Raw genomic sequence first — 14,231 nt, 5'->3', positions numbered from 1 at the left:
GCACATCATAGAATTCTTGGTATTGCATGTGCTTGCATAAATGCTTGTCAGGAGGCTTCATTTAATCATAGCTTGGAATTACAAATTGTTATAAGTTACAGGTGCATAATGTTTGCTGTATGATTTTATTAAATTAGCTTGGGGCAAACAAGTTGCTTTTGCTTTCATTTACTAGCTAGTAGAACTTGAATTGTTGTAATAACTTTGTTTAGTTGCAGAGGATTTAAAACATGCTAAAACTATTTCATTTTCTTTTGGCAGTTAAGAGACAACGTAATAACACCTCGAGATACAACCATGACTTTCACCTGTTTTGTATTTTTTGATATGTTCAATGCTTTGAGTTCTAGATCTCAGGTAAGTGATATATATTGTCTATTTACATAGTATTTACACAATAAGCAGAATTTTCGTTGAGGGATCTTGTTGCATTCATTTCAAATGTTTTCCAGCAGATTTACTTCATATCTGCTATTAAGCTTCAAAGTTTCACATATTTACTAGGTAGGATTTTTTGAATTACAGCTAAGTATTAGTTTCCTTAATGTGTTTGCACAATGCAGAGCTGGTAGTAATACTTCCGTCCTGACAGAAGCAAGGAAGTTTTTGTGCAAAGCTGAAGTGCAGTGGTCCTTTGTACTGCTGTATACACTTGGTTGGGTTTTTTTCCTTGAAAACTGTTAGTTCAGCATCCTAGCCAGAATCTGAAATTTCTGGAAGGCCTTAACTTTATTTTGTAACCCTAAACCCATAATCCAAGGAAAAATTCTTAAACTGTTCTGTCTATATATTTGTTTTAAGGAAGCAAATCTTGAAATCTTGTGCTAGTTGGAGAAAAGTACATTGCTAGTATATATTACATTTACACTAATTTGCAGTGTATTTTCTGATGTGAATTATCAGGATCAACAAAACCACTTCCTTCTAGTGTAGAGGGAGTCTTCTTAATGCACTGTACTTGCAGAAAAGCTCAAAATAGAGGTTCTTGACTCTGAAGACAAGATTTGTACTGTTTAGCAGAGAGAACTTGTTCTGGATTATATAAAAGGTCAACAAGATTTTTTCCAAAAATCTGGATGAAAAGAAACTGTAATCATGAATTATTTTCTTGTCTAAGATTATATCTACAGTGTAATGTGCTGTTTACTTTACAGACAAAATCTGTGTTTGAGATTGGACTTTGCAGTAACAAAATGTTCTGTTATGCCGTCCTTGGATCTATAATGGGGCAATTACTGGTCATTTACTTTCCCCCACTTCAGAAGGTTTTCCAAACAGAGAGCCTGAGTGTCTTGGGTAAGAACAGTTCCCTTTTCAAAACTGTACAGTAGGGATTAATTTGCAAATGCATTAGCTGATGGTTCTGTAAGAGCACTTTCTGGCTGTTTGCATACAACAGGAATACAAACCCTGCTGGCTTTTGGTTTTTTTTCTCTCTCTCCAAAAAAAAAAGAAAGGTCCTTCTAGATGTTTTCTTTGGGAACCATGATTTAAATGCTTATGGTACACAACTGATCAGCACATTCTTAAATTTCATAGGTGTTTATATGTATTAGGTTTCTTAACATAAGTTTTGATGTAGGCAAAAATTAAGCATAGACTTTATTGAAGTTTTTTTAAGCACTGTTAATAATGCTATTCAGCATTCTTTAAATATAAACACTTTATTTAGAAACCTTGATCCCTTATTTAATAATTAATTGTGTTGTAGGGTAAAAAGACATGAGGATTTTAAGCAGCTATAGATGCTGCTGTTGGCCTCATAAGACGTTTATTATCTTGTGGCTTTCTGGAATTAAATGATTGTCACAAAATACATATTTTTATATAATTCTCTTTATTGAAGTGTTATTTCTGATGATACTAATATTTTTTCAGTATTAAGTTAATTATGTTGCTAAGTGTTCTTTGTTTTCATAGGTGTTAATAAAAATAGGGTTATGCAATACATCAGAAGTTTGAAATACCATGGCCTCTACTTTTGATTTGTGCTTAAACTATGCATGTTAATCTTATGTTGCAAAAATTGATTCTTGCTTTATTTCTCCTGAACTTCTCCAATGATTGGGAGACAATTTGAAAGTCTTAATAGACTTGTTCTTTTTTAAGTTCCCTCAGCCTTAAATAGCAAATTATCTCTTTCCAGATTTACTGTTTCTTCTGGGACTCACTTCCTCTGTGTGCATAGTCACTGAGATCATAAAGAAGTTTGAAAGAAGCAAGGAAAAGATCCAGAAACGTGGAAGTTCTTCTTCGTCAACTTCGTCTTTTCTCGATGTATGATGCATATTGCATTCTTTTGTTTGCAAACTTAGAGATTGCTGTCTAAAGATGTAGGAGAAAGCAAAACATTATTTGGAGGATAAAGAAATCCTGAGGGCTTTTGACAAGTCCTTTGTTTCACTGGCTAATGATGAACATTCATGTTTCAAGACTGTTTAGAATTTAACTTCCACCTGTGGGAGTAACAAATGACATTATGCAACTTTGGTAACATTTTTCCTCAAACATAAATTTACTTTTGAGATTGAACGGGATTTTGCGGGGGTGGGGTGAGGGTGGGGTCTAATTTAAAGAAAGATCTAAGCCCAAGTCCCATTTTCTGCACTTAAAAGATATAACTGTAAAATCCTTCTCTTAGATATAAATATTTTAGTTCGGTTTTATTTAAAACATTGTACTATTTTACTTTTATGGTGGTGGGACTTTGCTACTAATACACAGATAAAAGAAATATTTCAGAGGCATTCCACTGGGTTTAGAGTCTGTCTCAAGAGTGCCATATTCTAGCTACTGTATTTATTTACTTTATCCTGCAATGTGTGAGCGGCTCCAGTACCTTGTGCTAGTTTTTTGTATCCCAGGTTTTGGTTTTTTGCACAGGATGTGACCGCTGTTGGATCACTGTTTCTCTTTTCTTTATTCTATGATTGAAAAGCCTATACTGCAATTTGAAGTAAATGTTTGCTTTCTTAAAAGTGTGTTGTCTCTTTGTCTTAAAAGAAACTGGCATTTACACCAGATTAGCATGCTTGTTTTGATACAATTTTAGATCCAGTCTTTGTTCATGTCTTGTTCATATTTACTTTAGCTTATGACTGTTAGATCACTTGAGTGATTATAAGACGGTACTGTTGAAATGACTTGTAGTGTATTGAATTAGAAAATGAATGCACTAATCCTCACTCTAATGGCAAAACCCCCCACCCTTTCTTTGAAAAAGAAGCTTGATTTTCCTTCTTCCTTCTTTCACTGTGACTATAAAAAATAAACTTTTTACTGGTAGTTTAACTTAAAAATTTAACCTACAGAATGACTTTTTCTGGCTAGAAAAGCATTGTAACAGATTTGTGTTTTCATATGTTGAAAGTATTAAGATATGATAATGCTTGAATACTATTCACTAATTGGAAATGTTCTTCAAAATAGACTTGCAGCTGTTGTCATTAGTGTCTTCTCATCACAGCAGGACTCGTCATTCCTTGAGGAAATGCAAGAAACAATCACTTAGGCAATCTTGAAAAGAGGATGTCTAGGATCTCTAGGGGGAGTTGGAGATGTAAAGGTATCTCTTTTACTTGAAAGCATGTGGATAACATACCTTTCACACGGTGGCCTTGAAGTGGAGCGTTGGCATTGGCTCTGGGCCCTGCTGTTACAATGGTCATCCTGTCAGTTAATGAGGAATCGTTGGAAACAGGCACTGGGATATTTTTGCACTTACCTTTGTGGCTTGCCCCACGTGCCATGCTCAAAATCTGGGGAGTTCATGGTAAACAAGGCAGTTTGGAAAGTGCTGTTTGAACTCCTCTGCTAAGAGATTATTTTAATTGTTTGGGGTTTTCCCCCCTTGGGAGATTTGCAGACTTGTTCAGGAAGTGGGGCTGCAGGCAGGATGTGAGTGTGCGACCGAGCCTGCTTTACATGGGCAGTTCATCCATTCATTGCTCTGGCCCACCCGGGGCCTACTCAATATGCACTTACTACCTGGACTACCAATGTACTGGAGATTTAATTGTGTAAAGACAAAGACTGCAGCTTATGCCTCTCATCTCTTCCTGCACGGTTATGTGAACCACTGAGCTGGTAGGGCCTGAACAAGATGACCTCTTACAGAAACACTGTCATGTTTTCAAGCAAAAGTTTCTTATTTCCAGCAGTTTTGCCTCTCAGAAGTTGAACAGATTTGTCAGTGTTCTTCCTGTTGAACTATTACAGTCTTTGGCAAGGTGGGGCTGTAGTTGCTCTGTATTGTAGTGCATTCAGTATCTTAATACAATTTGAGAATGCTTACTAATAAAATCTTTAGTATTCTATAGTAAAAACTGACAGTGCATGCTGATGAAGAATCTCTTGAACAAACTTGGGTTTTGAGAAACTGTGGGGTTTATAGCAACTGTGCCTTTCACATAGTAGGTCTTAACATGTTGATATTCTTCCATGGGTTTTGACTGTTTTGTTCTCTGCACTTGGAGTCTCAGAAATCCAGGTAAGTACAGAAGTGAAGTGAATGCCAGTTTTGTTGTCTTGGCTTGGAAGTGTTACTGCCTAGTCTTTAAACAAATCTTATGAAGTACTCCTTTCCCAGCACAAGACTAACTTTCTGAATAAGGTATGTCAGTCTAGACAAGAAATAAAATTTCAGTCTTTTAAAGAACAATTTCACCTTCTTGCAGGGTGAACTAAATTGAATGTAATTCACTTTAAATATGCCAAACTATGCTTTCCAATGAAAGATGACACAGTAACAATTAATGTAGCTCAATCTCATTATTTACAAGAAATGCTTGGCCTGAATGCCATTACCTTTGTTTGGTGTTTTGGTTTTTTTTTTTTTTTGCTTCACTCTTGGTCATTGTCACCTAACAGAAAGGTTGAAAGATTTTTCTCCAGAGCAACTGAATCAATGGTAGGATCTTTCCACAAAAATTAAAAGGCATTTCACATGGGCTGAAAATAGGCAGCAACCACTGAAATTAGTTGCTCTTGCTAAAGCATGGAATAAAGAACTTTTCAGTTTTAATAAGGACCTTTATTTTTATTTTTCCTACAAAGAAGATAGAAAACCTATAATGACTTAAAGGATAAGTGAAACATTCAATTTAAATTCTGCATAGCAACCCTTGAATCAGTAATTACTTTCTTCAGCATACAGGATTGGTGGTTGGAACAAGATGTATTTTATTTTGTCAGCAACAAAAAATAGCCAAATTCTACATTGAGAACACATTTCCAGTAGAGTTAATTCTTGATCATAAAGTCAGCACTCCCAAAATTTCCAAAATGCCATGTGATCATAGTAGTGTTTTTATCTGAAAGTGGAGTACTTGAGTTTATCCCAGTCTTCTGAACTATCTAATTGAAGATACTGCTTTTCAGCAACTCTCAAGAATTTGTTCTCCAGCAGTTTTTCAGTATGGGATTTAGAGTAAATTAAGATCTCTTTTTCTCACATCACTAACAAAGTGGAACCAACCATGCCTGTATTTAAGACTTACTTTAAATGTGACTTACTTAAATGTTCCTGATGGTTAAAAACCATAAGGGCTTGGTAAAATGAAATGTGGATTCGTAATGGATCAGAGGATGATTTAGACCATTAAGGATTGAAGGTTTAGTTACTAAAATCAAGAACTGTAAAGTTGAAAAAGGCTAAATTTCCATAGCCATCTGATGGAAATGTGACTAGGAAGTTGCAAATAGAAGTGTAACGGTTGTGAAGCGCTATTAATTTGCTGTATGCTTGAGTGTAGATGCCATCTGCTGACAGTTTTAAGTAGTAGGTTTGTACTGGGAAAAAATTAAAATACTATCACACACTATCTCAAAAATATTTTCTCATTAATATAATACTTGTTGTAATTCAGTTCTCATTAACATATTATGGCAGTATCAAGACTCAGCTGTATGGTATCAGGCATCCTTCCTGTAAGTCACAAGACAGTTACTTCCACGTGGATAACTTCTGTTAGGGGAGCATAACCAGATCTGAAAACAACATACAGCGATGCAGGGATCGAGCTTGAATTTTGGTAAGTAATGGGCAAAACTTTTTAATGATTAAAGGTGGAAATAACGATTTTCCTGAATATAAGAAAAAGGTATATGAGTTCTTGAGGAGAACATCCAGAAATGTAGTAATTTCACGAGGAACATGCTGGAAAACCAAGTTTTATAAAAAAAGCACTTATGCATGTATTATAATTGACTAATTTTGCTGGAAGTTGCTAATACAAAGCACTGAGAAATACTGATGATGTAGGATTTTTTAAAATTGTTTTTCTGTATTACCACATTGATAGTAAAGGTTTGTCAAGTAACTGTGTATATCAGGGCCAGTTAAAACAGGTCTGTAATTTTCATCCAGCTATTAGAGAAGGAGGTTTACCTGAATGACAACAGTTAATGACAGAAGATTGTACACAGTTACACTGAATTAGCAAACCTATGGAAACTTGCTACGATGTGGTAGCTTTGAACAGGCATTTAAGCATTTAACTTTTACTTAAACATACCAAATGGGGCAGGGATAAGGGGACACGACACAGAACAGAAGCTGGTTTCTCCCTGAGTGTAGTTTAGTACCTCTAATGCTCCAAGGACACTGCCTCAGCTATTGCTGAGAAAAGTGCTCTCTCCCTGAAAGTACAAATACTTGTACCTGTAAAGAGTATTTTTTAAAAACTTGTCAATCTCCATTTTAATCTGATCTGTAAGATTGTCATCACTGTTCCTCAAACACAAACTTAGAAATCTGATTTTTTGGACATCAGAAGTTTTCAGGGAGATGGAGGAATAGCCAAATATAAATGTTCGGGAAAATAATTCCTCTAAAAATAGTCCAGCTCTGAAAGGCTGAACAACTTTGCTCTCATTTTCCACCTTTAAAGAAACACCAAAACACCACAACTTTTATACAGCACCTCCTTTATAAGAATGTTGTTAGAAAAAAGGAAATAAAAAATTTCCCTGCAGCAAGAATTGCTGGTAAAGACTGAATCAGCTACTTATGTGATTCCCATACAGTCATATATTTTAATACAATTTTTCTTCTATCTGCATGGCATTAAGTTATTCCAGAAATAATACTTTCACTCATCCACTCCAAGTGATGCAAACCTATTAACATTGCATAAATGCTGAGTTTCTGATATAGCACACCTGATAGGCTTTTTTTTCTTATTAGATGCTTTCTTCTTTTTGCAGGACTCAGATTTTGTCTTGGTCATCTTCTGAAAGCAGTCTGGAGGTACAGCTGACTTCACTGTATTTAACAAAATCTGATAAAGCCAAGTCATTTTTTGAGAGAAACTGAACAGATTTTCCACTGCAGGTGCTGATTTAAGCTCTTGATACAGTCTGTGCACAAGGGTCCCAGTGTAAAGCCTGCTCAAAGGAAGGAGAGAATCCTCACTTTGAATCATACCTCAGCAAGACAGGTACAGAAGCATGCTGCTTCATGAAAAAACACGTCTGACTACAGACAGCATCCAATAGTAGGTTCCTACGGGATACCTATTCTACTCAGTATTTTTTTTTCCAATCAGCATCTTTAAAGACAGGAGTTCAAGTACAGTAAAATTGGCCAAAAGAGTTTGACACACACAAACCAACATGTGAACACATTCTATCACGGGCTTGTGTGGAAAGTGGATCTCTGGAACATCCTTACCTACTCAGGTCTGGCTCGAAGAGAGGAGTGCCAAGTAGCTGGTTGAGATACAGTCCCATCTGAAGACAGCACTGCCATTGGCAAAAACTGTGTGCAGCATCTAAATCAAAGTCTTTATTTTGCAATTTCTTTTCCTTCCATTTTAGAAATTCATTATATGCAATACTGTCAACTTCAGCATGTAAAACTGTGGGATCTAGGTTAGAAACAAAAAATGACATGCGAATAGATGTTCTGCTGTGAACAGCAGAAAAGGTATCTACAGTCCACAGGGTCTTCAAACTTCCAGTTCTATTTCAGGAAGCATTAGTAATGTTTTCAAATGTCTCAAGCTGAACTTTCAAGATGTAAAATTCTGTAAACATTCAAGTATGAATATCCACAAGAATCTGAAATTGTGAAATCAGGAATTATTTGTTAGGTAATTTGCTACGCTGTTCTGTGAACAGATCAGTTCTAAACAAGATTTCCATTCTACTCCCACCCGCTTGGGATAGCAGGTGGCAACGATGAAAGTCCAGTTTCTATAAACTAGAACCTAAAGAAACTGTATAACCCTGGCAAACTTTATCTTTGTCATCAAATGAAGGACTGCTAGAGGAAATGCCACCATGACTGTAATAGGTAGAAATATTACTGAAACAATTTCCTGATAATTTAGTCCTTTCAAATTCTTGCAATGCACAGGCAGATAAGGGGTGCCAGTGCAACTCAGTTTTAAGTACAGATAATTCTAGAAAAACTCATGAGAAAAACATCAGAATGCATCAGTAACAGTTATTATATTTTGATGCATAAGTGTTAACCTTATTTTAATTTTTATATCAAAATTAATCTTTTAATCCTAAAGTAAGCATTTATGAAAGCAAATCGATGTTTTACAAGATGTCAAAGTGCTGTTTTACCTATATAAAATGTGTTAAATTGATGACTAGCACTGTTCTGCTCTGTACTAATAGAAAGGGTGTGATGCTTCAGGATATAGTGTAAATCAGTGCTAATTCATCTGAATTTTGACAACTTGCCACAAACGAGGAAAAACTAATTATGGTATAGATTTTCATAGTAGCTGAACACTTAAAATTGTATTCTTTGGAGACCTACCTGGATCACTTGTTATCCTGTGCAGTTCTCCAGATACTATCATTAGAAGTAAAGCCTTTAATTGATGCAAATTAACTTTTGGTTCTGAACAACAAATCCAGTAACATGTTACAGCAACAGGGAGTTGTAAGTGACTGGGGATAGATTCTATGAAACTCATTCTCACTCCTAGAGTCTCCAGCAAAAGCATCTGACGGCATGACATGGGTACCTGAAAACAAATTAAATTGGAATGGAAAATAAAGGCAAGATTTTATTTGCTGTGAGCAGTTTCCAAAAGGCAAATAAGCTTGTGTTTAAACTAGCTAGTACTTCAGGTTTTCAACAAAAAAATAAGTTTCGTCGATATTCTGAACAGGAAATATTTTTAAATGCTACTTAAGCTTTAAAAACTACACGGTTAAATGTTAGGTAGAAGGATAAAAGTAGTTTTTTCAATTGCCTGAGGTTAGATTTTAAGAGGCTTCGGAGTTGTCTTCAAATCAGGTGACTTAACTTCTACGTAAAACTTTACTTTGACAATCTTGTAACCATAATGCAGTAAAAGTACTTTAGTATGGCAAATATGTATGAAAAAAACTTCATTTTGTGCCTCTTAGAAGTTACCTTTGCTTTGTGAAATGCAATGGTGAGACCTGTTCTTGATGCGTTTAAAACACCCTTACCTGTAATCACAATGAAATCCTGTAGTCTTCACCTGCAACATATTAATTCCTAGCACATGTTCCCTGTTTGTTGTGCTATTTAACTTCTAAAAAGTGGTGTTATAAACCTGATCCATAACTTCATGCATGCAGCAGAATCGCAACAGGCTTAGGATGGTTTTGCCTATTCTTAGGCAGACATCCCCACAGTAGAAGACAACCTGATACCAGTTTTGGCTAGAGCGCTTTAAATGCAGAATAACCCTTCTTACAACCTTCTGCTGAACTGGCAATTCCCCTGCCTTTAGTATGAAAAGTTGTAATAGCAGAAGCTCAAATTCATTAAAGCAGCAGCATACATACCAAGGCTCAAGAAGTAAGTTGTTAATGTTTCTTAAGAGTTAGAAAAATCATGTTTGGGGATTTTAAGTCTTTGCACGTTGCTCATTTAAAAGGCCTGTAACAATAACCTGTGTAAAATAACCCATATGTAGGCCTTCGGATCCATAGCTATCTATAGTGTTTAATGGTTGTAGTAGTGATAAGACTTCGTTCTTATATATGAAATAGCCACCAGCAAGTAATGAAAACACAGCAGCACAGCCCACACACAGAGACGTGTTAACAGCTGATTTGAATGCCAGATGCATAGAGCATGTGGCTTAAATATGCAGTATTAAAAGACACAGATTCTATTCCAAATGTTTCAGAAATTACTGCATACAAAACTTCAGGTTATGCAACCTGTGAATGGGAAATTACTTTCTGTTCACAGCAAAAGTTATACAGTCTTAATCATTAGAATTTAAATACAGAATTGCTAATGGTGACTGGAACTAACCTAGTACAACATCCCTTTGATTACAAGCTGTTTTTCAGGTGCTGTTGTGTCTGGCAAACAGCAGGGGTCCAAGTTAGCAGGATGCATACTCGTGGCAGGTAAAATTGCTGGACAGCTGCAAGATTCATACATGAAATAACAGTAATTTTTAGTAAAGAAGCATGGGTCTGATTCTGTTTTAAAGCATTGCTCTGAAACATCCACAGCTTGATAAAATATAAATTAACTTTTGTAGTGGTAAACTATACTCGTCTAAATGTCAGGAAACTGAGTTCCTTCCTATAGTTACAAAAGCAAGTATTAGTGTAACAGAATTCATAGGTATGAGAAGGGCTTAGAATGGAAAATTTAGGCAATGCTACATATACACACAGCCAACTTCTTGTATAATTTGTCTTGGCCCACTTGGGGGTGGGGGGAGGCAGAAAGGGAAGAAGATAAAGGCATAATCTATGTAGCTTCTGAAATACCGCAGGCCAAGCTGTGGGTACCTAAAGCCCTGTAGGTACCCATGAAGTAGTTACTGAGGTGGCCTAGTTCAGCCATCACGTTAGGAACAACCAGTTGGCAAACACAACTCCCAAGTATTTTTTGTCATGTGTGAAACATTGTTAACTGTGACCTGTTGTGACAACCATTTACCTCCATTAACTTGTCCAAAGTAAAATGATCATCACTAAAATCTGTGGGTAGGCTTGCTGCTTGAACAAATGTTTTTTTAAGTGTCTTTTGGAGTCTGTCAAATTCACATACAACTGGCAGCTCGTTGGTCTGCTTACTTGGAGAAGCAGCTTTGGCATTTTGAGCTACTTTCAGAAGCAGTCCATAGATAACTTGTCGAATGGGCAAAGCTGTGCTGTGTGCACTAGGTCTCTGCATGTTCTCCACCTGAACGTGGAGGAAGGTACTTCTTAGGATCAGGGCATCGCTGATGAATGGGGCCAGCTTACCTTTTGCCAAAGCATCAAGTACCCACTGCGGTACACCTGCTTTCTGGGCAGCTTCACATTCGTACTTTCCATTCTGGAAAAAGTCCTCAAGCTTCACATCAGATGGCGTATAATCCTCCACTGAAGCGCACAGAAGCTCCCTTATTTCTTCTCTCTGGTGCTTCTTAAGGCATTTCAGCACACCGTCCACAGCCTCGGTGGGCTCAGCGAACTGCGACAGCCAGTGCAGAAGCCCCTGCAGGCGGAGGTGCTTCCCCCCCCTCCCCGACGCGCAGCCCCTCGGCAAGCGCACTTTGCTGAAGAACCCCTCGAGCGCTGCCACATCGATGTAGTCGTTGCCGTTCATGACGGCAAAGAGCGGGAGCAGGCGTCTGTCCAGGGGACCGAAGTGCCTGCAGAACTTCTCCACGGAAAAGCAGCGCGCGGGCACGTAGCAGCCCTGCGCCCCCTCTCCCGCGCACACGCTCTGCCACTGGAAGTGGTTGAGGGGGCAGTACCCGGCCGCCAGGTCGAAGACGCAGAAGTCGCTGTCGAGGGAGAGGACGGGGCAGCCCCAGCGGTTGGCCAGGCCGGCGATCTCCCGGTCGGCCTCGGCGAAGCACTGCAGGAAGGGTACGCCGAGCCGGCCTAGCGCCTGCACGAAGGCCTCCCGGGTCAGCAGCGGCACCAGGCAGCCGCCGTCGCCGCGGGAGAGGCCGTGAGCCGCCCGCAGCCGCTCGGTGGCGCGGCCCCGCAGCGTGGGCAGCTTCCTGTCGTCGGCGCCGCGCCCGCCGTCCAGCACCACGAAGGGGGCGACGCGGCAGGCCCGCAGGCTGCCGAAGAAATCGCGCACGGCCGCCGCGAAGAGGCCGTAATCGCCGCCACGGCGGAAGTCGACGGCGGAGGCGAAGCACAGCCGGTGGTAGAGGCTGCTCCCGTCGATGACCAGCTTGGTGTCCCTCACCCGCAGCTCGGTGAAGAACGCCCCGCGCTCCTCCACGAAGCCCGTCAGCCCCTGGATGCCCATGGCGGCGGCGGCGGCCACCCACCTCCCCCAGCAACAGCGCCACGCCGCCGGCAGCCGTGCTAGGAGTGACGGGCTGCGTGCTCCGATCAGGGCGCCTCTTCCTCTTCCCGCCCACTGGCTCTCAGTACGCGTGCGCGGCGTCTCCTAGCGACGGGGCCGCAAACACGGGCCCGGCCGAGGGGCCGGGGCGGGCAGCCTAACCGCGCCGGCCGGGTTGGCTCCCGAGGCCGGGCGAGGTAGGAGGCTGGGGCCGCTCCCTCTTTTTGCCTCGGGCTGGCAGCGCCCAGCCTCAGGCCGTCCTGAGGGGAGCCGGAGGGCCCTGAGGGACCGTAGCCCCGCCGTCCGGCGGCCATGGCGGCTGTCCGGGGGCCGGGCGCTGGAAGGGCAGGAAACCGGTGGGGGACGTCGCGTACCTGCTGGCGAATCCTGAGGGGTTCCGGGGAGCACCGCCTTCCCCGGAGGGCTGAGGGAGGCGGAGTGGGGGAAGGCATGGCGCTCTCTCCCCTCTGTGCGGGGGTATCTGGTCGGGGAAGCGGGGACACTTCGTGCCGGGGGTGGCGCAAAGGGGAAGATGCGCGCGTGCCCCGGTCGCTCGGAGCGTGAGGGGATCTCGGCGCCCTGAGTGTGCGTCAGGGAGAAAATTAATTAGCCTCTCTGATAGTCCCAGCTATCAATTTGACCTTGTTTTACCATCATCTGCAATCAAGCTTCTTTGCTACCGACGCTACTAATAAAATCTTTCTTAGTTATCCTTTCTCTGGGAGGGGTAAACTGAGCCAAGTGAGGTGATGTTACTTTAGACTTGGCTGGGTTTATAATGATGCAGAAAATTATAATGGCACCAGCGTTCAGGAGTTGGGGATTTTTTAAATGAAAGAAAAAAACGAATAAATATTTCTCCCCCCCAAAAAAAAAAAAAAAAAAAAAAAGTTTATGACTAGCCTGAAGTCATTGGCAGGAAAAAAATCCAAGGTAGTAAATACCGAGGATATTTAGAGTTTAAATATAAAAACTGGAATTTGTGTTGCAAGGAGTGAGGGGCAACAAATATTTATGTAGCACAGGGGTTCTTAAGGAATAAAAAGAAAACCTGATAGAATTGGAAAATGGCCTTGATTGGCAAAGAAGGGTTTATCTTGAAGTCAGGAAGTGTTACCTCTTCGCTGTTGCTAAAGAAACCTGAAGATTATGTCAAGAAAACTAAAACCCATATATTTCTTACATAAGCAAAGGAAGGTCAGAGGAAGAAGTGGAGGTGCTGTGCATTTAGCATGTGTAGGTGGAACTATGAAACCCTAAACAAGAACTTTGCTTTAGCTTGCAACAACAAAAACAACAACAAAAAAAACCTAAACAGGAAGGAGATTGAACTCTAGCCAAGGAAGAAGGGGAAATAAAAAAAGTGATCCAGATGATGTAGTTGCATTAGTATGGCATCTGCAGTCCGCCAGACTCTGGAATGGGGTTTGGTCCAAGGCGGAAATGAAGAAAGTTAACTGTTTACCAGAGTGCTACTGGATAGAGTATGCTGGAATTTTTGAGGAAAAGCGGATGGAAAGTTGATTTCTTTGAGTTATCTCTAGTTCTTCTGAACTTTAATGAAGCAACTGATGTACTGCTCTTTGGGAAATACCTGTTCAGTGGGAGAAAATGGATGTGGGTAAAAAAATACACCAAAGGTTAGGCTAAAGGTTTGAGTGAGGTAGGAGAGGCTGCCCCATTCATATGCTTCCCAAAGAATCAGACTTACGGTTGAGTCAGGCTCTAAAGTCTAATGACTCATAGGGTATTTCTTTCAAATGCAGTGGCTCAGCGATCTATGTCTCTGTGCCGTTAAAATGTGCCTGTGACATCACAACGGCAGTCAACAACCCCTGCCTTAGAACACTGTTCAGCAGTATATATCAAAAGTATTTCCCAAAGTTATATGACAGTTATTACTATATACAGAGGGAAATTGAAACAGAGTAGAGGGTGAGAGGCAGGGCTGGAAATAAAGTACAGCCATTACACT

General features: G+C 40.3%; 2 protein-coding genes across 7 annotated transcripts in view; one reads left to right on the top strand and one right to left on the bottom strand.

The window, feature by feature from the left end:
- ATP2C1 (ATPase secretory pathway Ca2+ transporting 1) overlaps positions 1-2,978 on the top strand; it is an 82,138-nt gene extending 79,160 nt beyond the window's left edge. For all 6 annotated transcript variants that reach the window (XM_080387204.1, XM_080387202.1, XM_080387201.1 and 3 more), the window contains 3 exons: positions 262-357; positions 1,155-1,296; positions 2,147-2,978. In XM_080387204.1, coding sequence (XP_080243330.1) covers positions 262-357; positions 1,155-1,296; positions 2,147-2,283 — 375 coding nt within the window. In that variant the 3' untranslated portion in view covers positions 2,284-2,978. The remainder of the gene's footprint in view (positions 1-261; positions 358-1,154; positions 1,297-2,146) is intronic.
- A 3,169-nt stretch (positions 2,979-6,147) lies between these two features.
- Positions 6,148-12,231, bottom strand: ASTE1 (asteroid homolog 1). The gene is made up of 4 exons (XM_080387245.1): positions 10,904-12,231; positions 8,777-8,987; positions 7,673-7,868; positions 6,148-7,386 (listed from the first exon to the last, which is right to left on the bottom strand). The coding sequence occupies exons 1-4, from the start codon at positions 12,215-12,217 to the stop codon at positions 7,092-7,094; spliced, it is 2,016 nt and encodes a 671-aa protein (XP_080243371.1). The 5' UTR covers positions 12,218-12,231; the 3' UTR covers positions 6,148-7,091.
- Between the last annotated feature and the right edge of the window lie 2,000 nt (positions 12,232-14,231).

Source organism: Falco punctatus (assembly GCF_963210335.1).
Source record: "Falco punctatus genome assembly, chromosome: 4".
Lineage (NCBI taxonomy): Eukaryota > Metazoa > Chordata > Aves > Falconiformes > Falconidae > Falco > Falco punctatus.
This window is presented reverse-complemented; position numbering and strand designations above follow the sequence as displayed.